The sequence below is a fragment of the Dreissena polymorpha genome, chromosome 6, assembly GCF_020536995.1.
Source record: "Dreissena polymorpha isolate Duluth1 chromosome 6, UMN_Dpol_1.0, whole genome shotgun sequence".
In the NCBI taxonomy this organism is placed as follows: domain Eukaryota; kingdom Metazoa; phylum Mollusca; class Bivalvia; order Myida; family Dreissenidae; genus Dreissena; species Dreissena polymorpha.
This window is the reverse complement of record NC_068360.1, coordinates 58,126,558-58,151,142: the sequence shown is the minus strand read 5'-3', so window position 1 is coordinate 58,151,142 and position 24,585 is coordinate 58,126,558. Positions and strand designations below refer to the sequence as shown.

At 35.3% G+C, this 24,585-nt stretch overlaps 1 protein-coding gene and 1 long non-coding RNA gene across 2 annotated transcripts in view; both read right to left on the bottom strand.

Annotated features, from left to right (window-relative positions):
- Nucleotides 1-14,687, bottom strand: part of LOC127835212 (propionyl-CoA carboxylase alpha chain, mitochondrial-like) — a 55,510-nt gene extending 40,823 nt beyond the window's left edge. The window contains exons 1-5 of the mRNA XM_052361535.1: nucleotides 14,563-14,687; nucleotides 10,833-10,928; nucleotides 8,310-8,426; nucleotides 6,203-6,316; nucleotides 2,496-2,549 (exon numbers count right to left, since the gene is read on the bottom strand). Coding sequence (XP_052217495.1) covers nucleotides 2,496-2,549; nucleotides 6,203-6,316; nucleotides 8,310-8,426; nucleotides 10,833-10,928; nucleotides 14,563-14,640 — 459 coding nt within the window. The 5' untranslated portion in view covers nucleotides 14,641-14,687. The remainder of the gene's footprint in view (nucleotides 1-2,495; nucleotides 2,550-6,202; nucleotides 6,317-8,309; nucleotides 8,427-10,832; nucleotides 10,929-14,562) is intronic.
- Nucleotides 11,083-12,532, bottom strand: LOC127835219 (uncharacterized). Its single transcript, XR_008028417.1, has 3 exons — nucleotides 12,165-12,532; nucleotides 11,934-12,035; nucleotides 11,083-11,644 (listed from the first exon to the last, which is right to left on the bottom strand). It is a non-coding gene; the product is annotated as an uncharacterized LOC127835219 (long non-coding RNA).
- Nucleotides 14,688-24,585: the final 9,898 nt, after the last annotated feature.

Below are 24,585 nucleotides of genomic sequence, written 5' to 3'. Positions count from 1 at the left end.
ACCTTTTATAGATTGCAAGATATCCCCATTCAAAATTGTTATGTTATAAATTAACAAACGACAATAACACTCCATGTATGCAAGAGTTAAGACTCTATCGTCAATGTGATCTACATTCCTCATAAATTTGTAGATGATGCTTATTATAGCTTTCAAGATAAACTACTTAAAAAATTAAAGTTTAACAATAAACAAAGGGCAATAACTACAAAAGCATGGAAGAAGAGTTGAAGTTCCTGTGCACTGCATTTCCCCCTAATATCTTGCTTCCTCCAGTTGATGACATCTGACTGTTAACAAGATATTTTCTAGACTACATTTTATAACAAAAATAAAATTCATTATATAAGTTAAAAGATGAGGAGTATTAGTTTAAATTCTTGAGTAGCAATAGCTATAATACTTGAGGAGCAAGAGTTATAGTTCTTGAGGAGCAAGAGTTATAGTTCTGTAAGAGCTAGAGTTATAGTTTTTGAGGAGCAAGAGTTATAGTTCCTGAGGAGCAAGAGTTCTTGAGGTGCAAGAGTTATAGTTCTTGAGGGGTAATAGATATAGTTCTTGGGGAGCAAAAGTTATAGTCATTGAGGAGCAAGAGTTATAGTTTTTTAGGAGCAAGAGTTAACATTCTTGAGGAGTAATAGTTGTAGTTCTTGTGAAGCAAAAGTTGTAATCTTGAGGAGCAATAGTTATAATTCTTGAGGAGCAATAGTTATAGTTCTGCAGGAGCAATAGTTATAGTGCTTGAGAAGCAAGAGTTATAGTTCTTGAAGAGCAAGAGTTATAGCCCTTGAGTAGCAAGAGTTATAGTTCTTGGGGAGCACAAGCTGTAGTTCTTGAGGAGTAATATAATTCTTGGGGAGCAATAGTAATAGTCCTTGAGGAGCACGAGTTAAAGTTCTTGAGGAGCAATAGTTGAAGTTCTTGAAGAGCAAAGTTATAGTTTTTGAGGAGCAAAAGTTATAGTTCTTGAGGAGAAAGAGTTATAGTTCTTGAAGAACTATAGTTATAGTTCTTTGGGAGCAAAAGTTATAGTTCTTGAGGAGCAATAGTTATAGTGCTTGAGGAGCAAAAGTTCTAGTTCTTGAGGAGCAAGAGTTATAGTCCTTGAGGAGCAAGAGTTATAGTTCTTTGGGAGCAAAAGTTGTAGTTCTTGAGGAGCAAGAGTTGTAGTTCTTGAGGAGCAATAGTTATAGTGCTCGAGGAGCAAGAGTTATATTTCTTGAGAAGCAAGAGTTATAGTCCTTGAGGAGCAAGATTTATAGTTCTTGGGGAGCACAAGTTGTAGTTCTTGAGGAGTAATATAGTTCTTGGGGAGCAATAGCTATAGTCTTTGAGGAGCACGAGTTATAGTTTTTGAGGAGCAAGAGTTATAGTTTTTGAGGAGCAAGAGTTGTAGTTCTTGAGGAGCAATAGTTATAGTGCTCGAGGAGCAAGAGTTATATTTCTTGAGAAGCAAGAGTTATAGTCCTTGAGGAGCAAGAGCTATAGTTCTTGGGGAGCACAAGTTGTAGTTCTTGAGGAGTAATATAGTTCTTGGGGAGCAATAGTTATAGTCCTTGAGGAGCACGAGTTATAGTTTTTGAGGAGCAAGAGTTATAGTTCTTGAGGAGCAACAGTTATAGTTCTTGAGGAACAATAGTGAAAGTTCTTGAGGAGTAATAGTTGTAGTTCTATGGGAGCAATAGTTATAGTGCTTGAGGAGCAAGAGTCATAGTTCTTAAGGAGCAAGAGTTATAGTTCTTGGGGAGCAAAAGTTGTAGTTCTTGAGGAGCAAGAGTTATAGTTCTTGTGCAGTGAACATCCCTTCAATCAAATCTACCTATCCACTCAGGCTTTTGGCCCAGGAATTTGGTCAGGCACTGTTGCATTGAAATGAGGCAGGGGGTATGCCCCCTTCTGCTTGCCTTATTTTCATATTTACATTTATGTAGTTCTAAATCAAAATCTACACTACTTTGGAGCTATTAAAACACAACATTTTCTTTCATTATTTTTTCCTATTTTTCCCCTACAATTATTTCATAGAGGTCACTGTATTATCAAAGCATAATAACATGCAAAACACAAAAAGCAATACAATTAAAAATTTAATTTAAAGAACAAAACAAAAAAAACAACTGCACTTTCGTATTTACAGATATGCATTCCTGAAAGTCAAACAAACTCATTGAAAATCACACAAACAAAGTGATGTTTAAACATCATCGTCACCATGAAGTACAATAAACTCCTTTCTTATGATTAAAATTTAAACAAATCGTAAAAAACCAGAGATATATATTTTTACAAAACTTCATTTCAACTCATTAAATAATGTCAAAATTGTTGCCTGTCATCAAAAATTCGCCTGATTGGTGCAAAACTGTGTCATGTGCATTCTACAATCTTCAGTGGCAACCCTTGCATATAAATTCAATCTAATATAAATAGAGAATCTTCAAGCCATTATACATGATTTTAAGTTTGAATTATAATTATTAATGAAGTATACTTACCAATGCAGCAGCAAATTTTGTGTTCTCTGACAAAAATCCATATCCAGGGTGCACCTGAATAATAAAATTAGAATGAAGTAGTTTTACTATAATATATTAATTATTATAATATAGAATATATTACTCGAACCGGTAAATATTTATGTTATGTACCCTAAATGAATATCACCACTATATCATAATTCAATATTTTCTAGTAGAGCCAAAATACACGTTTGTAAAACTTAAGTAACTATTCCATTTTGTTTATGCTTATTACATTTCAATTGTTTTTAATATTTTGTATGCATTAACATGCATTAAACATGCATATTTATGAATACTTTTAAAGAAATTTTCGTAAATTCTATGATTTTTCTATAGTAAGACCAGAAATTGCAAGTTTTTTTTATGTTTCCAGACAAAGTCCCTTTTCCATGATTTTTCTAGTCAGGGTTCGACACTAAGGCACGTTAGACAGACATTGTCTAGTAAGATCGGTGGTCGGGCTAGTAAAACTGCGGGCTAGCTTGTCCGACTGGTCGTACATAAAAAAATCTATACTGATTCATATACCTATAAATAACTGCTGTGAAGACCTTTACTTTTAATGTGTAAAATTACTCTTGTATCCGTTATTTACATTAAAGCAAAACTAGTGTATTTAAATAAACGCAGAGCATTCACATTATTCATCGCTATTTTTAGACACAAAGGAGAGCTTTCTGCAAAAATTGCTTGTTTCAATTGGTCAAGTTGTCATGAATATTAATGATTTTCTGCAGTGTCGTAAAACTGTAGAGCATGATTTTACGACTTCTATCGAAAATCGGTATCGTCAATGCACATTTTTGCGTAGCAGACAAGATAATGTATTTTAAAGAATGGCTTGGTTCAAGTTCGGATTTTTGTCCAACAAATCATTTAATAAAAAAGAATCCGACGCTTAACTGACAAGAAACGTAAATATGAAGAAACACGAAAACGTCAATTTTATCCTAGATGGAAAATCGAGTCAGTTCCCATGGCTTGAATTTGACGAAGAAAAGCAAAAAAAAAGGGTTGTTTTTTTTGTTTTACTCTATGCAAAAAAAAACTGGTGTTCACTAATTATTTACTGATAAATCTTGATTAAACAGTTACATGACACAATTGTGTTCATTTGCTATGTCATTTATGGTCTAGTAGACATCAGGTTCGGGATAGTACATTTTAAGAGGAGCTGGTCCGACGGTCTTGCTGTAAAAAAAGTTAATGTCGAACCCTGCTGGACCAAGCCAGATCTACATGATTTTTCCAGACGAAGTCCATTTTCCAAGAGGTTTCCTGGCAAAGCCAATTTTCCTAGATTTTTTAGACAAAGCCCCTTTTCCATGAGTTTTACAGACAAAGTCAATTTTCCATGATTTTTCAGACTAAGCCAACTTTCCATGATTTTCCTGATCAATCCCATTTTCAATGATCTTTTCTGACCACACCCATTTTCTATGATCTTTCCTCACCATGCCCATTTTCGATGAGCTTTCCTGACCAAGCCCATTTTTCCATGATTTTACTGACCAAGCTCATTTTCAATGATTTTCCTGACCAGCCCACTTTCTATCATTTTCCTGACCAAGCCCATTTACCATGATTTTCCTGACCAGGCCCATTTCCCATGATCTTTCTTGAACAAGCCTATTTTCCATGATCTTTCTTGACCAAGCCCATTTTCCATGTTTTTTCTTGACCAAGCCCATTTTCGATAATTTTTTTGTGAACACTCCCATTTTCCATGATCTTTCACGACCAGCCCATTTAACATGATTTTCCTGACCAAGCCCATTTAATATGATTTTTCCAACCAACCCCATTTTTCATGATTTTCCTGACCAAGCCCATTGTGCATGATTTTCCTGACCAAGCCCATTTTGCATGATTTTTCTTGACCAAGCCCATTTTGCATGATTTTCCTGACCAACCCCATTTTTCATTATTTTCCTGACCAAGCCAGCCCACTGTGCATGATTTTCCTGACCAAGCCCATTTTCCATGATTTTCCTGACCAAGCCCAATTGTGATGATCTTTCCTGACCAAGCCCATTTTCCATGATTTTTTCTGACCAAGCCCATTTGCAATGATCTTTCCTGACCACGCCCATTTTTGACGATCTTTCCTGACCATGCAAATTTTCGATGATCTTTTCTGACCACGCAAATTTTCGATGATCTTTCCAGACCAAGCCCATTTACCATGATTTTCCTGACCACGCTCATTTTTATAATTTTCCTGACCAAGCTTATTTTCCATGATTTTTTCTGACCAAGCCAATTTTCCATGACTTTCCTGGCCAAGCCCATTTTCCATGATTTACCTGACCAAGCCCATTTTACAAGATTTTCCTGATCAAGCCCATTTTCCATGATTTTCCCTGACCAAGCCCACTGTGATGATCTTTCCAGACCAAGCCCATTTACCATGATTTTCCTGACCACGCTCATTTTTATAATTTTCCTGACCAAGCTCATCTTCCATTATTTTTTCTGACCAAGCCAATTTTCCATGACTTTCCTGGCCAAGCCCATTTTCCATGATATTCCTGTCCAAGACGGTTTTCCATGATCTTAATCCTGACAAAGCTCAATTTCCATGATCTTTCCAGACAAGGCCAATTTTCCACAAAATTTCCTGACAAAGCCCATTTTCCATAAATTTTCCAGACAAAGCCCCACTTCCATGATTTTTTCCAAATCAGTAAACACCATCAATGTGCCCTGAGCCAAGCATTTTAACCATAAACGACTCAGAAACTACGCACTTTGAAGCTATTGAAGTCCCCGTAGTTGATTGATATCACCAGCAAAATAATTGTTTATGGATGGGTGCAAATCCCATGATATACAGTTTAATCATAAAAAAAAATTAAGTGTAGGGTAATTGTTTTTATGCATTCCAATTCACCTCTTTGATATCTGTACACATATGAAGTTCCCGGTTGAAATCTTAAAGCATATCTGAGATAAAGCCTTGACAAGTAACATCATACAAAAACAACAAAAGCAATAACTATTAGTTTACAAAGTGTAAGGTTATGGTTCTTATGCATGGCACTTCTCCCCATTTTTTTCTACACACCCATAACATTTAATGTTAAAATGTTATATCTGAGATATAGCCTTGAAAAGTTCCATCATAAAAAAGCAAAAACAAAGGGCAATAATTCTTAGTAAATGAAGTGAAGGATTATGGTTCTTAAGCATGGCACTTCTCCTCATTAATATCAATACATCCATGAAGTTTATTGTTGGAGTGTTTGAGATACAGTCCTGAAAAAATACATCATACAAAAAAAGGGCAATAACTCTTTTTAAAGAAAGTTTAAGGTTATGGTTCTTGTGCAGGCCAGTTCTCCTCATTGATACACCTATGAAGTTTCATTTTGGTATCTTATATAGTTTTTGAATAAATAATTATAGCACTAAAACGTTTTGTTACAGACGAACTGCAGAGGGACTGACAGACTGATGGTCGGAAAACGCCAGTTCAATATCGATAGTGTAAAACTTTTTTCTTACTAGATTCAAGTTTTAAAGGCTTTATATTTCAACTCTAAGTTACTGATGAGCAAAAAACAGCATAAAACCTGAACAGACTGCTAGTTACTCATATGCAGTTCTGGTTTTATTCTGTTTGCCAAAAGCCATTTCCACTTTGCTTTTGAGTGTAACAGGTTTGCGCGAGTACTTACAGCCTGCGCGCCAGTGTCTTTCACAGCCTTCAGAATGTTGTCCATGACAAGGTAGCTCTGACTAGTTGGGGCGGGGCCTATACAGACCGCTTCATCGGCCATACGCTTGTGCACCTGTAGAGATCACATTACAAACACTGTTAACAGTAATCAATATAATATGGGCCGTGATCTGTGAAAAATGGGTTTAATGCATGTGCGTAAAGTGCTGTCCCAGATTAGCCTGTGCAGTCTGTACAGGCTTATCAGGGACGACACTTTCAGCTTTTATGATATTTTTCGTTTAAAAAAGTCTCTTCTTGGCTAAAATCAAATTAAAGCGGAAAGTGTGGTCCCTGATTAGCCTGTGCGGACTGCACAGGCTAATCTGGGAAGGCACTTCACGCACGTGCATTAAACCCCTTTTTCACAGAGCTTGGCTCAATTATATGGTATCATATTCTTAGTAAATTATCAGAAAATTACATACATGTTGTTATTTTTCACCACTTTGGTAATGGAATTTTATTTATTTATTTTTTAACTTGGATTTTAAGGCAGTAATTTTGGTAAATATATTCTTTTTGAGACTGGAAATGTGTCTTTATTTCAGCCTCAAATTTGACCAATGAGAACACTGAACATGCTATTTGGCCACAAATTTGACCAATAAAAGACACACATGTTCAGATTCTTTACCCTGCACTTTATTCTCCCTTTTGCATTTCCATGAATAATCTTTTCTTTAATTAATTTGATTTATATTTATCATACTTTGAAAAAATACATCCACTTTTTGTGATTGGTTGTTTAAACCGTGAATACAAGAACTCAATGTTTCCAAAATTAGGGATAAATTGTACAGTCTATCTAAGAAAATCCAATGTCTTACATGCAAACTTGAATATAAAACAAATAATCCGAGCATGCCTGGTTGAACAATGACCAGTGTTAATTATTTGCAGTCATCTATCACTGATCAGGGCCTAACCAATTCTCAGACTATGGTCTAAACTTTAAGATCATTATAATAATATAACAAGAAATATTTATACAATTGTTCAATTGAAACAATTTGTTAATGATATAAGCAATATTAGTGGCCTGTGTATATACATGTATTGTCTATTCTTTATTCTTAAGTTTAAGTAAGGTATGGTGAATACAGACTCAAGACAATTTTTTGTTATTTTGGGAAAAGACCTAGCCTTCAATTTTGGGAAATAAATTTTTCACAAATCTAAAGTGTAATTTTTTTCCAAGTTTACCTTGAAGTTTAGTGAAAATTGCATTATTTTAAAGAAATGCCATTAGGGGCAAAGGCAAGTTCTTTGGAAAGAGGGCATGCATATATAAGTTCCTTGTTAAAGAAGACAAGATGTGTTTGTGAAACACAATGTCCCCCTATATGACGTTTGACCTTGAAGGATGACCTTGACCTTGTGAAGGATGACCTTGACCTTGACCTTTCACCACTGAAAATGTGCAGCTCCATGAGATACACATGCATGCCAAATATCAAGTTGCTATCTTCAATATTGCAAAAGTATTCATAAAATAAGTGATTTGGGCCACATATATTTGACCTCTGACCTTGAAGGATGACCTTGACCTTAACCACTCAAAATGTGCAGCTCCATGAGATGCACATGCATGCCAAATATCAAGTTGCTATCTTCAATATTGCGAGTATTTATAAAATAAGCGAATTGGGCCACATATATTTGAACTCTGACCTTGAAGGATGACCTTGACCTTGACCTTTCACCACTCAAAATGTGCAGCTCCATGAGATACATATGCATGCCAAATATCAAGTTGCTATCTTCAATATTGCAAAAGTATTCATAAAATGAGCGATTTTGGCCACATATATTTGACCTCTGACCTTGAAGGATGACCTTGACCTTGAACTTTCACCACTCAAAATGTGCAGCTTCATGAGATACACATGCATGCCAAATATGAAGTTGCTATCTTCAATATAACAAAAGTTATTGCAAAATGTTTAAGTTGGCGCAAACAGACCAACAGACAGACCAACAGACAGAGCAAAAACAATATGTCCCCCACTACTATAGTGGGGGACATAAAAAAAGCCCTTCTGTTGCTCACAAGTTCTACTTACTGCCATAGAGTCAGCCTCACTGTGTACAGCTACTGTTTTAATTCCCAGTCTACGGCAGGTTTTGATTACACGACATGCTATCTCACCTCTGTTGGCAATCAAAACCTTTTCAAACATCTAGAAGACGAGAAGAAATGTTTAAAGGTTATGCTAATTATGAAAAAAGTACAGATACTGATGTGTATTTTTTATATGTGGCTACAAATTTGCATTTTTAAATACCATCCAAAAAGAACAGAGAATACTGACTACAGTTTAATTAAGAAAACAATTAGAGAAAATAAGCACTGCCACAGTATCAAAGGGAAGCACTAATTACCGCATATACACAAACAAAATGTCAAAATTATTTTAAAGAGATTTTTTTTTCCTGTTAATATTAAGATTTTTCTTTAAAAATCTCTTTTTAATTTTGAAGAAACAAGAGAAGTGTTCTTCAGAAACACAATGCCCCCTATTGCGCCGTTTTGATGTTTTTTATGACATTTGACCTTGAAGGATGACCTTGACCTTGAACTTCCACCACTCAAAATGTGCAGCTTTATGAGAACGCTGCTTTGAATTTATTTTTTCGACCTTTGACCTTGAAGGATGACCTTGACCTTGAAGAATGACCTTTACCTTGAAATTCCACCACTCAAAATGTGCAGCTCCATGATAACGCCGCTTTGAATTATTTATATTTTTTTAACTTTGACCTTGAAGGATGACCTTGTCCTTGAAGGATGACCTTGACCTTGAACTTCCACCACTCAAAATGTGCAGCTTCATGAGAACACCGCTTTCAATTTATTTTTTTTGACCTTTGTCCTTGAAGGATGGCCTTGACCTTGAACTTCCACCACTCAAAATGTGCAGCTTCATGAGATACACATGCATGCCAAATATCAAGTTGCTATCTTCAATATTGAAAAAGTAATAGCCAATGTTAAAGTTTTCAGACGGACAGACGCCATATATTTGACAGTTGACCTTGAAGGATGACCTTGACCTTCACCTTTCCCCACTCAAAATGTTCAGCTCCATGAGATACACATGCATGCCAAATACCAAGTTGCTATCTTCAATATTGAAAAAGTTATGGCCAATGTTAAAGTTTTCGGACGGACAGACACCATAAATTTGATTTTTGACCTTGAAGGATGACCTTCACCTTCACCTTTCACCACTCAAAATGTGCAGCTCCATGAGATACACATGCATGCCAAATATCAAGTTGCTATCTTCAATAGTGAAAAAGTTATGGCCAATGTTAAAGTTTTTTAGGATGGACGAACAGACTGACTGACATTCTGACACACTGACATACTAACAGACAGTTCAACTGCTATATGCCACCCTACCGGGGGCATAAAAATATTGACACCAATGAAACCCTTGCTGACAACATACCAATTAAAACAAGCAAATTCGTTGAATTGATGTAACAACACTTTCCTCATTAATATCTATACACCTATGATGTTTTATGTTGAGATATTATGTAGTATCTGAGATACAGCCCTTAAAAATTTGAGACAGATCGACGGACGGACAATGCCAAATCTATATCCCTCTGTCTTTGGGTGGGGATAATAAGGCAACAGGGAAATGATGGCCCTGGAGCGCTCATATGAGTTAATGGTGCACCAATTGTACTGGTACTTTTTCTGGTAACCTAGTTTTTGACCCCTCTTGACCCAAATTCAAATATGACCATGATATTTTCATGACAAGCGTTCTGACATTGTTTCATCGAGATTTAGTTACAAATGTGGCTTCAAGAGAGGAAATAAGTTTTTTCTTAGATTTGACGTAGGTGACCTATTTGTGGGATTTAAGTGACAGTCATTTGAAATTTGATACACATGATCCAGATTAAAATCACAAATATTGTCTTGATGAACATTGCTACCAAGTTTTCTATAGATTGAGTCATTAATCTGGCTCATCAAGTAGCAACAATTTTTTTTTAGATTTGACATTGACACCTAGTTTCTGCACACTTCTGTAATATTCAAACTCGGCCCAGATATTGTCAAGCTCTTTATCCTAGTCCTAAATACACAGCCCTTATTTATCAAAGTCTCAAAGACATTGCTGACAAGAGATGTCCTTCCAGTATACAAATATGCTGTTTTAGCAAGGCACAATTACAAATCCAAATAATAAGACACTTGGACAGTAGGGCTTAAGTGATTTACAGGGATCTATTTATGCTATAATGTATCATTCACAAAGCCAAAAACATTTATTTACAATTTCATAACCTCAGGTAACAAATGTGATCATTAATATAAAGTATGAAGCATGAATTAATGGTTTTAAATTGCATGAGTCATGATTTAATCAAGTTTTTTTATGTTAAAATTTATTGAAATACATGAATATCACCAGATACTATGCTATTTTAGCTTTTAGCTTTTTTCATTGATAACATCCTTTCTCACAATTTGTTGTCTCAACATCACATTTTTGATTATTTCATATGAAAATGCAGTATTCCCAAATCTATTAATACAATCTACAAGGACCACTTCTTACCGGTTCCCCCTCGACTGATTTGTCATTCCAATACATCTGCTTGAGACGGGCACCACTTGTGTAAATTGATCTGCCATACTGCTGAGTATTTGCAACCTACAAAGAAACGATGAGCTCATCCAAATTATAAAAACATGAGAGCTATTAAAAAGCTGCCGCTGTGAAACCAGATGTGACACTAACCATTAAAGCATATGTTTGTAAGGTGTTATCATTTTTAAACAACGGCTGTTTGTAAAACATACATGCCCCCCATATGGGCTGTCAGTTGTAGTGGCAGCCATTTTGTGAATACGTTTTTTGTCACTGTGACCTTGACCTTTGACCTAGTGACCTGAAAATCAATAAGGGTCATCTACCAGTCATGATCAATGTACCTATGAAGTTTCATGATCCTAGGCCTAATTATTCTTGAGTTATAATCAGGAAACCATTTAACTGTTTCGAGTCACTGTGACCTTGACCTTTGACCTAGTAAACTGAAAATTAATGGGGGTCATCTGCCAGTCATGATCAATGTACCTATGAAGTTTCATGATCCTAGGCGTAGGCATTCTTGAGTTATCATCGGGAAACCATTTTACTATTTCGAGTCACTGTGACCTTGACCTTTGACCTAGTGACCTGAAAATCAATAGGGGTCATCTGCCAGTCATGATCAATGTACCTATTAAGTTTTATAACCCTAGGCGTAAGCATTCTTAAGTCATCATCTGGAAACCATTTTACTGTTTCGAGTCACTGTGACCTTGACCTTTGACCTAGTGACCTAAAAATCTATAGGGGTCATCTGCCAGTCATGATCAATGTTACTATGAAGTTTCATGATCCTAGGCGTAAGCATTCTTGAGTTATCATCCGGAAACCATTTTACTATTTTGAGTCACTGTGACCTTGACCTTTGACCTAGTGACCTGAAAATCAATAGGGATCCTATGCCAGTCATGATCAATGTACCTATGAAGCTTCATGATTCTAGGTTAAGCATTCTTGAGTTATCATCCGGAAACCATTTTACTATTTTGAGTCACTGTGACCTTGACCTTTGACCTAGAGACCTGAAAATCAATAGGGGTCTTCTTCCAGTCACGATCAATGTACCTATGAAGTTTCATGATCCTAGGCGTAAGCATTCTTGAGTTATCATCCGGAAACCATTTTACTGTTTTGAGTCACTGTGACCTTGACCTTTGACCTAGTGACCTGAAAATCAATAGGGCATGATCAATGTTCCTATGAAGTTTCATGATCCTAGGCGTAAGCATTCTTGAGTTATCTGGAAACCATTTTACTATTTCAAGTCACTGTGACCTTGACCTTTGACCTAGTGACCTGAAAATCAATAGGGGTCATCTGCCAGTCATGATCAATGTACCTATGAAGTTTCATGATCCTAGGCCTAAGTGTTCTTGAGTAATCATCTGGAAACCATATGGTGGACGGAACGACTGACGGACGGACCGACTGACATTGCAAAACACTTTACCCCCTCTTCTTCGAAGGGGGGCATAAATATGAAATTGATATAACATTGGGAATTTAATCATAATCTTTGATTTAACAAGTTTGAATTACAAGTAAAAACACTCAAATAAAACAGAACCTAATGCACATATGTAAAATGAATGAAATATCTTTCAAAAATAGCATTTCTGAACTACTCAAGCTTTACTTCTAAAATCTGAAAGTCAAACCAACAATTTTAAATTTCTGGACTTTATTTTGGGGAAAAAATTATATTTGCAATAGGAAATATGACCCGATAACAGCTATAGAATCAGCAAAAACAGCAATCTCAAGTCTGAGCAAAAAAAAATCTTGCACGTTGACCTTGAAATGTAACACATTTTGCCAGGAAATATTGGAGTAGTACCTGACATATTGGTTGGGGGTAAATTATTAAAGTTACAGAGCAGAAACACTGGAAAGTATTGAGTTAATTAATGATTGGTTGAATAAAAAAGTGCTCAATGCACATCACTTTACACAATTTACGCAGACATTGTCCTAATTTGTTATCAAATAGAGGAATGCACCACATTTCATGTTATCTGCATTGTGCACGTGTGTTTTTTTCTGGAAAATGAAGAATATCTGTGTTCATGAAATCCTTAAACACATTTATTGTTAATATTGGTCAGAAATTATGAAGGTGTGTGAGAAGTATACAGTATACTGATTAGAGAGCACTGTAAAGGTGACATGATTGATCGTTTTAGACGTCATGCTTTTGGGGCAAATCTCCCAACATTTTTTATAGAATGTTTTGATCTGGACCTGAACAATTCTGGCATGTATGTAGATGTGAATTTCATTATATCTTACAAATATCTTTGCAGTATCTTACGATTCCCTTATTTCTAGCATTACCTAATTTCGGTTACTTTGTTTACATTAAGAACGCGGATCTTGTGATGACTTCAAACACATGCGCTCTGAGTATTTTGTTTAACTAACATTACTACACTTGAAAATAATTTTAGACACGACTAAAATAAGGAAAAAAACTGTTTAATTGCATTTAAAAATCTTACTTCAACTGAAATAATCCAAATTTATGCCTATTCCGTGCATTTTTTTCAGCGTTCTTCATTAAACTTGCACATAAATTGCAGACCACTTCGCTAATGTTAACACATACTTTCATGAATTTGATTTATTTTAAAGAAAATTCTTTTACTTTTTCATGATTCAGAGAAAATGTTTCATGAAACAATCTGTGCTCACACATCGCGAAAATAGGTGACATGCCGATATTCACATGTTCAGTGGGTATACCCTGTCGCAATTGGATGATAATTTTATCCAATCTTTTAACAGTAACATATATGCCAACATTTTGTTTGAACAAATTGCAAACATTGTTTTTTTTTCAATTATTGAGAAGCTTTTTCGTGTCAATGTTGCTCAAAAGAAGATCGACCGATAAAACAGAAACTTGTTTCAATGGTAAAAAGAAGTTATAAAAATCAGTTAAATTAATCTTTCAGTTTCTCTAAATTTGTTCAGTGAATGGAATTTTTGAAGTTTTGTTCACCTCATGCAATCGAGTACTTTTCGGATGTGACCTCTAGACTCGAGAAGTGTATGTCATTTGTGGTTGTGTAAGGAACTATCGGCTTTGTGTGATTAAACACGCTGTAAATAAACAACTTTGACATGGATTTAACTGGAATTAAATAAATCTTTAAAGTAATATCATTTATTGCGGCATTGTTTGAATTAATTCAGAAATTATTTAAGTTGTTTCCTTAACCGCTCGATTCAAGGTAATTGGAGGATATTCAGAGTTTTAAAAAAACACAACTTTAACTTAAGACAGCATTTTTTCTACAAACTAATTAATCTGGTAAAAATATTCACCTGGTTGGAGTAAACATGTTTTTTGGGCTTAAACTTAGTGAAAGTAAGACTTGATAGATGCAGAATTCGAAATTGCTGGCATTTAGCACTTGAGACCTACAATATCTCTTAAGAGATTAATACTTAAATTTTCAATAAATTAAGTAATCGTGGAACAGAGCGCCCATTAAGAACACTTTCTTTTATTGGTATTGATAACCAAAAAAAAAACTTCAAAAGACCTTGACCTTCCTTAACGTTAGTTTAAGTTAAATTAAGGGCATAAAGTTCAACAGCATTTTTTCAATAGAATGCATCAATGTCATTCCTGAAATGTGATATTAATTTGTGAATAAAACACATTCAAATACAACTCGTTATTATTAACCTTCAAACGTATCGATAAACACAGCTTTCCCGAGCCCGAAACCACTGCCGGAATTCTGCTAGCGATTCCTGTTGCCATCTCTGAATGTGAAGGTGAAGGTCAGTGTCGAAGCGGTGCTGATATAAATACAATAATGTGTAAAACATCTTTAGGTTGACAACAAATTATATAGGTTAGAATTCACTAAATACAATTCCAATTATTAAACAAGCGCTGATGTTAAATGGTGTTTATATTTTAAGTTTTAACGTTCTTTTAAATCGAACAATGAAGTTGATTTAGCAGATATATCCAATTATTGATTGAAGCAGCTAAGGTATGGTTAAAGCCAAAGTGAAGAGCATTAAATCTACATCCAAATCAGACGCTAGAAAAATATTGGTAAAAAATACAACTTACCAACTCCCGAAGAGCTTTTAGAGGAGGTTCCAACAAAAGATAAATGGAAAAAAATGTTCAAAAAAGCTTCAAATGACTACTGGGAAAACACTTGGCGACAAGAACTGGCCACCCAATCCACTATGAAGTGCTTACAGGTTCAACACCCAGTGGTTGACAACCCACACAACTTGTGGAAGTCCACTCGCCCAAAGAAACATGAAGTACAACGTGCTGAAATTAAAGCTCGGCTAATCACTGGTACCTTCATCCTTCAAACTAATGCTATGAAGTACAACAAGAGCGAAGTGTCAGCAACCTGCAAACTGTGTGGATCAGATAATGAAACAAAGGAACACCTACTGGGGAGCTGCTCGGCTCTTAGCCAAATCAGAGAAGAAAACATAACACGATTGAAAGATATCCTATCCGATGACAACATATTCACAACTATCACACAAGATTCTGGTATGCTAATTCAGATTATTCTTGACTGTACCCATTCATCGCTAAAGGATCACGTCATATTGTCACGAGAGCAAGAGACAGACATAGAAAGATGGTCACAAGCCTACTGCGAAAGACTCATCACGCACAGAGCTCAAATAATAAGAAGCAAATAATGGGTATCCAAACGGTACATAATATCCCTTTGAATAATATAACATAATTATAATGGTCCTCTCGCGTTTCGTTTTTCGATACTTTGTACTAGACCTAGTTAACTACATTGATGGCCGACCGCGTTTCGTTGTATTTTGTAAATACTAGTCTGGTTACGCGCACTAGTTAACGTTGAAAAAGTTACGCTCTTGAAGCGCTTAAAATTATGTGTGAATGAATGGAAAAACTCATCCTCTATAGGGGAGTGCTCCCATGCCAAAGGGAGGAAAATCCACGACAAGACAAGACGATGGACATGTCGAAATCCACCAAAGATCTTTAAAGTATATATACATAGAAACATCAATGAAAAAAATGAGCGAGATCTCGTATTAACCACAGGTGGGTAGCGTGTGGCTATGATATTAATTAGTGAAAACATCATTTTAAATGATAAATAATCATATTATAACGAAAAATTAACTTTTCTGAAAAAAATATTCACTATCAAATTTTTTTCACTTATTAATATCATAGCCACACGCTAACCACCTGTGGTATTAACTCGCGGCCTCTTTTTTATAACTTTACCACGCATGACTTTAGCTAGCACGTACGAAGGTTAATTCCAATAAACAAAATTTAATCATTTCCCACAGAAATGAAGTGAACCATCAAAGGGGCCTTATCACGTTTTGGTTAATGGACTGAATTGAAAAAAATAGTTTCAGATTCGCAAATTTTCGTTTTAGTTATGATATTTGTGAGGAAACAGCAATACTGAACATTAACCATGCTAAAATAGCCATTATATGCATCTTTTGACGATTTAAAAACCTGAAAATTATAAAGCTTTGTTACGCGAAACGATTGAATAATTTGGAGAGTTCTATTAAAGTTGTTATGTTTTGTGAAGCTACGACAATGGCTTATATAAAGTATAAAATACGAATATCGTAGTATAAGCACGGATTGCCGAGTGGTCTAAGCGATAGACTTTTGACTCCAGGACACCAGGTGGCAGTGGTTCGAGCCCAGTTTAGGTTTACTTCTTTTTCTTTTTTATTAAATTTTATTCTTCTTTTTTACAGGCGCTTTTTAGATCCGATGGTTACATTTATCAAAATAAAGTAATTAATGACAAACTTTAATACATGCCAAAATCTATGAAAAGGCCCCTTTAAGAAAAGTATTGATATTTCGAATGGTGTAATTTGTACCTAAATGGTTTTGTATATATCCTTTAGCGAAAAACCAGAAGACTTCAGGCCCAGACCGAGTTGTTTTTCAAAAGAACATATCTGCCATTTCCTAAAAAATTATCATTTCTTTATTGGTATTCCTTAATTGTGAATTTCGACACTGTGATAATTCTCAAAACGATGCAGATGAAACGTGTTTTTTCCCACGTAAACGACTTAAAAAAGTATTTTAGGAAAAAAGCGAACTTATACCTAATGATGTAAAGTTTATTTCGTGCAATTTTATGTTACAAGCGTTGCTATATATTAAATGGACCTTTTCACGTTTTGATAAATTGACAAAATTATTTAAACAAATATTTCAGATTCGCAAATATTCGTTGTAGTTATGACCTACGATTGCCTTAAGGCATCGCCTCATTACAATGGCGTTATTGGTTTAATAACTTTGTATCACGGTAATAGACAATTGTTCACCCATCAACTTAAAGTGAGGAATAGCTTTACGTAATTTATAGTGAACGGCGAAGTATTTTCCAAGAACGTTCCATTATTCGTTTAAACAATTGACGCTTCAAACATTGCATACCCTTATCCGATCGTTAATGCAATGGTTTAAGAGTGTCTCTATTTTGTACGGAATACCGTAAGGCCATCGTGGTCTCACATTAAAATCCAGAGGGCGGCAATGCGATAGTGCTATAGTTCGATGGCGACAATGCGATGGTACGATGACGACAGTGCGATAATACGATGGCGAGAGTGCGATAGTACGATGGCGACAATGCGATAATACGATAACCGACAGTACGATAACGCGATAGTACGATGGCGATAATGCGATAATGTGATGACAACAGTGCGACAATACGATGGCGACAGTGCAATAGTACGATGGCGACAATGCGACAATTTGATAGCTCAATAATACGATGACGACATTGCGACAATACGATGGCGATAGTGCGATAGTACGATGGCGACAATGCGCCAATGCGTTAGTGCGATAGTACTATGGCGACAATTCGATAATACGATGACGACAGTGCGACAATACGATGGCGACAGTGCGATAGTACGATGGCGACAATGCAATAATACGATGAAGACAGTACGATAACGCGATAGTACGATGGCGACAATACGAAGATACGAAGGCGACAATACGATATGACTATCACATTGTCGCCATCGTACTATCGCACTGTCGTCATCGTACTTTCGCACTGTCGCATTGTCGCCATCGTACTATCGCATTGTCGCCATCGTACTATCGCATTGTCGCCCTCTGGAGTTTAATGTGTAACCACGATGGCCATAACGGTATTCCGTAAATTGTTTCTCGTATTTTGTGTCTCCTAATTTTCGGACACATGTTGTTGTTTTTTAATATCTTTAATATCCCAATATTAGGATACGATCTTTTAAAATTATGTTTAAGTGTCCAAAAACTTAGAGAAAGCAATAACAGTATCCACAGTATCCACAGTATCCACAGTATGGCAAGATGACCGTTTTCAACAACTATGTTATAGATTAATACATTTACCATACATTTAACATACTGTAAAACATACAGCAGAAGTTTAAAAAAATCCCACAGACGACATCAACAATTACAATAGAAAAGCGTTTAATAAGGCTCGATTGGTTATTGCCGGCTTGGGTAATACTTAAAAGTACCCTGGGTACTCTTAAGTATACTGCAATGTATCCCGGGTACGGAACATATACTAAAACGTACTCGGGAATACATACGCTAATTTGGTCGTTGTCGGCTTATTTATTCAAATTAATTATGTTCATATGTATGTCAATAATCAGTAATATGACCTCTATATTTAAAAAAAACGCATACACAAAAAGCATTTTAGGAAGATTTTGTGGAAAGATAATTTTGTTGCGTAATGTTTTACGATATCGGATTATTGTCGGGAATAAAACTCGGACACCGTCTTATATTGGCCGGGTGCATTTAATCGTATTTTCCGTTCCCGGGTAACGACGTTGTATTCTTTAGAATACCCGGGGTACTTTTAGATAGTACCCGAGCCGACCTGAGTGTTAATAACTGCCTCCGAAGTCATCCCCGGGCGTTTTAAAGGGACATGTTCAAATATTGTCTAAAGGGGCAATATTCCAACTATTTGTCAAATATTCACACAATGAAAGAAAACTATACATCAGGGAGCAAGATGACGCACAGCATAGATTTGCAAGGCGAATACAGTTAGTTTTATGAATAAAATTTATAAAACGTCATACAAGCGAAGCAATTCAATAAAATGAAATGTTTCAGTTGTTTTTGTTATTTTTTAACAACACGTGGATAACTTAAATAAAATATAACCCGTACGTCCCTTATAATATTCCGGATTGCCGATTGGTAACGAAGACAGCCCAACAATGCAAATGACACTGGTTTCAATTTATTTTCTTCTTTTTTTGTACAGACTGCACAGGATAATCTGGGACGTTTGTTTGCTAACGGCTCATTTAATATAATTTAAATGTGTACATTGTCATCTTACACAAGTTGCTTTCGTTCATAACATATTGCACATTCGCTGATTTTAGTGATATTTTACAAAGTAAATAGAATTGGGCGAGGATTGTCAGAAAAAAGTACGAGATAATGTATCTGTCATTGTTTGTATCGCCGTAAAAATTTAAACCGATTTGTCATGAAAGATGTATCGTTTATATAAAAAAGATAGACTTAAATGTACTGTGCTGACGTTTCTTAAATTAGATGTGCAGGCTATTTTTTATGGAATACAGACTGAGTCTCAATCTTGCACGACTGTTACATTGCATTATGTGAGAGCAAGGAACGACAACTCTGCATGGTAATTGAGAGCAAGCAACGACAACTCTGCATGGAGATTGAGAGCAAGGAACGACAACTCTGCATGGAGATTGAGAGCAAGGAATGACAACTCTGCATGGAGATTGACTGAGTCTATCGAAAACACTTTTTATACCTTTTACATTATCTTCGGATAAATAAGTTTAAATGATTATCAAACATATTATTCTTCCAAAAACATGTATGAAAAGACACAGTTTTTTTCATTTACGAGGCAACGTCAAGTGTACTTAGTAAGTCGGTTGCTTACATCATGTGCGATATAGTCAGAGTTTTGGCCAAGGCCACATGTAAGTTATCAATAATATCGACACGTGATAAAATGAAGGGTATGCGGCCAAGCGATTATATTCAATAGATTTGTTTAGTTTAATAAAAGTTGATCTTTATAAATTTAACTTTAAAAATGAGAAAATTTACTACATTTTTGGGGGTGGTGATGGTTTAAATTATTCATTAATTATACTGTTGCTAATAGTATTAAATGATAAAAAAATTAATTAGAGTTATCAATATTTCCTGTCGTAATAGATAACATTGACCTATTTAGTTAAATTTATGTAAATGCGATTTAGATATTTTCAGTTATTTCTTACAGATCAATACGGGACCCTATCCGTTAAATGGATTTCTAAAGCCATCAATCTAAAGTGTATAAAAGCATCGTGCTTTAAGAAGTCTTGTCCGAGATAAAAAAAATCTCGGTCTGAATTTAGCAGACTTAAAGGCGCTAGTTGTTTTAGCAAAATACGTGTGTAGTATTATTTTTTTGTTGTCGTATTGGAATAAATGGATTCGATTTGGTAGGTTTTGCTCCTAGCACAGCAGTTCCGCGATGGATTCTGAAGTCTATTATCCGCCCTTTGTGCGTATTGAGACGATTGTAACTGATGAGGTCAGCCATATATTGTATGTATCATGTTATAAGTTGTCGCATAGAATAGATTAATATAATAAATAAGCATATATATCATATTTAATTACATATTCATTTGCCAAAATGCGCGATTTGTTACGTGTAATAGCTGCATTCCAAATCACTTGCACATGATTTAAATATAAATTACTCATCGGAATCCTAAAGTAAAGCGTACTTGTAGGAGAAGATGCAGCGATTGAAAAACAGAACATCTGCTCTGTCTGTCCATCTGTCCGTCAATACGCTCACTAGCCTGTCTGCTGTAAGTTATTGAATATAAGAATATTGGCGCAAGCCAGCACGAGTCTAAGAATGTGTTTTCAAAAATCTGTCGGCATGTTTCATGACACTCCGACGGCTTCTGTGTAGATAAGTTAACTGTGTCATAATTCGGTAAAATTAAGTATAAATTAAGTCTCAGATATCATTTTTTTTATAGTAAAGATATGTATGCTAAGTGAAATATGGGTTTATTCTTAAAATAAACCCATGTATCGGCCTCAATTATTTTTCATTCATTTGCAATTTTTCGACGTCAGCCTTTAAAGCAACTTTGTTCTTCCAAAGCAGTAAGAAATATCGTACGATCGGTACTCAAGGACGGTGTGCATTTGCTCTCAATAGAACGTTTATTATTAAGAGCAAATGCACACCGTCCTTGAGTACCTATTGACGTCATCGCTTTCATGACCTCATTTGAGATTATTTCTATCACAAGTTGTCATGTCTGATAATATTGTTGATGTTAAGGAAGTAAGATAATTTAATGTTGTTAAAACTTCAACGATGTGTTTGTTGGACCTTCAAGAATGATTATATTAGCCGCGTTCTGGAAAAACAGGGCTAAATGCATTTGCGTAAAGTGGCGCACAGACTAATCAGGGACGACACTTTGCGCCTAAGCTAGATTTTTGTTTAGAAGACACTTCCGTTAAACGAACGAATCCCTTAAATCGGAAAGTGGCGTCCCGGAATAGCCTGTGCGGACTCAGACTCTTCAGCACGAGTTTTAAGCCCAGTTTTTCCAGAACCAGGCTTATATGGAGTCTATTAACAAGAGGCATGTCTGGTAGTTTCCACATAGTTTTAATTTTGTTCATATATCAAACTATAAAATATTGCACATTCTTATACATCATAATTCTATACTAAATAAAGAAAACGTTGTGTTATTGATGGGTTGAAAAAAAACTACATCTTTTTAAAACTGAACATTCTCCTTGGTGAATTAACATTTTGTTGTGTACAAAGTAATACACTTATGATGTTTGGAGATTTATCATTAACTACAAAAGTTACCTGGAGATTTTTTGTCAATGTCAATTCTTGCCTGTGCCTGTGTCCATTAGAAACTGTAAACCATATAGTAAAGGAAAGGTTATGAGTGAAACAAAAACAACCGTTATATTAATTGTAATATTTGAATTTCAATTTTGTGAAACTAAAATGTATAACATTAACAGCACACATTTCCGTGTACGCGGGATTGTACTGACATATGTGTCTTGTTCTGAGAAAACTGGGCATTATGAATGTGTTTAAAGTGTCGTCCCAGATTAGGCTGTGCAGTCCGCACAGTCTAATCAGGGACGACACTTTCCGCTTTTATGGAATTTTTAGTTTCAATGAAGTCCCTCCTTACAGAAAATCAAGTTTAGGCGGAAAGTGTCGTCCCTGATCAGCTCATATAAACGCATTTTAAATTGTTTTTACTTGGATCCAAATGGAACATGCATTTTTGTAACTGTACCATTTACAGAAAATTAGCTTTTTTTTTTAAACTTGATGATACAAATAGGAAGCTTCAGCATGGTTATATCTGCTTAATTTCTATTACTTTTAACGCAGCTATTTATAGAGCTTTAATGCTATGTTTGCTAACAATTATTTCATCGGTCGACGCTTTAAGCTTTGTTATCATGGCATGCATTTTTATCGCTCAGTATGTTACTTAATTTAGAAACTTCAATGCATCGCCCATTGTCCACATATTTCCTTACTGCTAAAATGTTTATGACCTGATACCCTAAAATAAGATAAAACACAACAACAACATATAACACAGGACTTGAACAAAACATGTTTGCTATTTGTTTCTGAACCCGTTAAATTGAAACAAGACAGGCCAAACTAGTTAATTTCTCCTTAATTTAAAACAAAATCATTACATAAAAAGAATGTACCCGAACAAAAATATGCATACAAAATATCATATCCGATCTCAATGCATATTTTATGAGCCGTGAAACGAGGTAAACCGTTTCTTTCCTAACTTATTTTAATACATTCTTATATATGTTTGTACATTTTTGTAAAACTGCAAAAAAGGAAAGAAAAACATACAAATACTGTTTTTGGTATGTTGTAATAATGAAAAGTTTATTGATTGCCTGTATCATTTGCGTCGATTACTTGTCTTGTAAATAACACTGGCAATTTGGCAGCAAATATACAAGGCAAATCAAGATATTTCACACAACGTATGTCCGCATCACACAAGTTTGGAGAACACAAAAATGGGGTGTAACCAACATTACTAAACAACCTTCATAAATAGTTTACAATGGACACTTGATAAATGACCATACTTTTTTTCAATTGTGTCGCGTTCTGAGAAAACTGGGCAAATCAGGGACGACACTTTCCGACTAAACTTGATTTTTGGTAAGGAGGGACTTCCTTGAAACTAAAAATACCATAAACGCGGAAAGTGTCGTCCCTTATTAGCCTGTGCGAACTGCACAGGCTAGTATGGGACGACACTTTACGCACATGCATTATGACCAGTTTTCTCACAACACGACTCAATTATTCTCGCAGTTGAAATGTCTTCCTTTGCGATCTACATATAAATTATCTTATGTTGTACACTTTTTTTGATGAAATCCACCAATCAGATACAGTGCATTGAAGTCCACCATTTATTGGACATATGTACCGACGGACGAGAAGCCGGACATGAAAAAAGCTTTATATATTTCTTCACAAGCGCAAACATTTTGTAATGTTCGTTGACTTGTCTGCACGAGTCACAACTTAACTCTGTCGATAAAAGGCGACTAACGACTTGTAGAAAGTGGCAATGGCAGATAGCCCCATTTCGCAATAGCATGATAACAGCGTTCGGATATCAACATATTTGTTTGAGATTCATCGTAAAGCAAATATTGCAGGTTAACGAGATTAAAAGAGGCTATTTACTTAGAGTTTGACACTTGCTTTTTTAATGCGCCCGGACTATTTTTAGAATTTAATGTACTATCGCCGAGTTATTCGTACCTACGAATACCTACTTATAACATGTCCAGCTGTGTGGCCGCGTTTAAAGTTACAGAGACATGGACGGTCCTACCACAATCACCAAAGAGAACATTGCGCGTTTATATGTATGTAAATAATTACATAAGTTCAAGTTATTTATTGCATGCACAAATTTAAGTTGAGAATGTCTGTTAACATAAACACAAATCTATTTCAGTCCGTATTTTGACATCATCTACGTTATACATTGCGCAATTACATATATACTTGTATATTCTTTGAGATTTGATACAGTTAGAGGTAATTGTCATAAGTATGCACTCACTAGTTATTTATTATACACAATATTAGGAGATGTAGATCTATGCGATTAATTTCAATGTTGTTTTTTAAATATCGAACAATTGATTGTTTTTGTATGTATTCGAAAACGATGACCGATCTTTGCAATATTTTGGCTCATTTTATATGTAAAACTAATATAAACTGTTTTACAAACAAATCTGTACTTCCTCATATCGTCAATAATATACATACTCATACACGTACACTTGTAATTGCTTTTTAAGAAGAATGTGCAATAAATGCACTACCTTTATTGCAAACAACATAATTGCGACAGCAATGACACCAGTGTGAAATTATTAAAGAATGGTAATGGTTTTGCAATCAAGCCTTGTCCAAGAAAAACTATAAAAACGTTGCATAACAATTATCTGTATTACTACCATTGAATACTTTTGTATTGGCCTTAAAAGATAACACACAACACTTATTTTAAACGGTGAGAG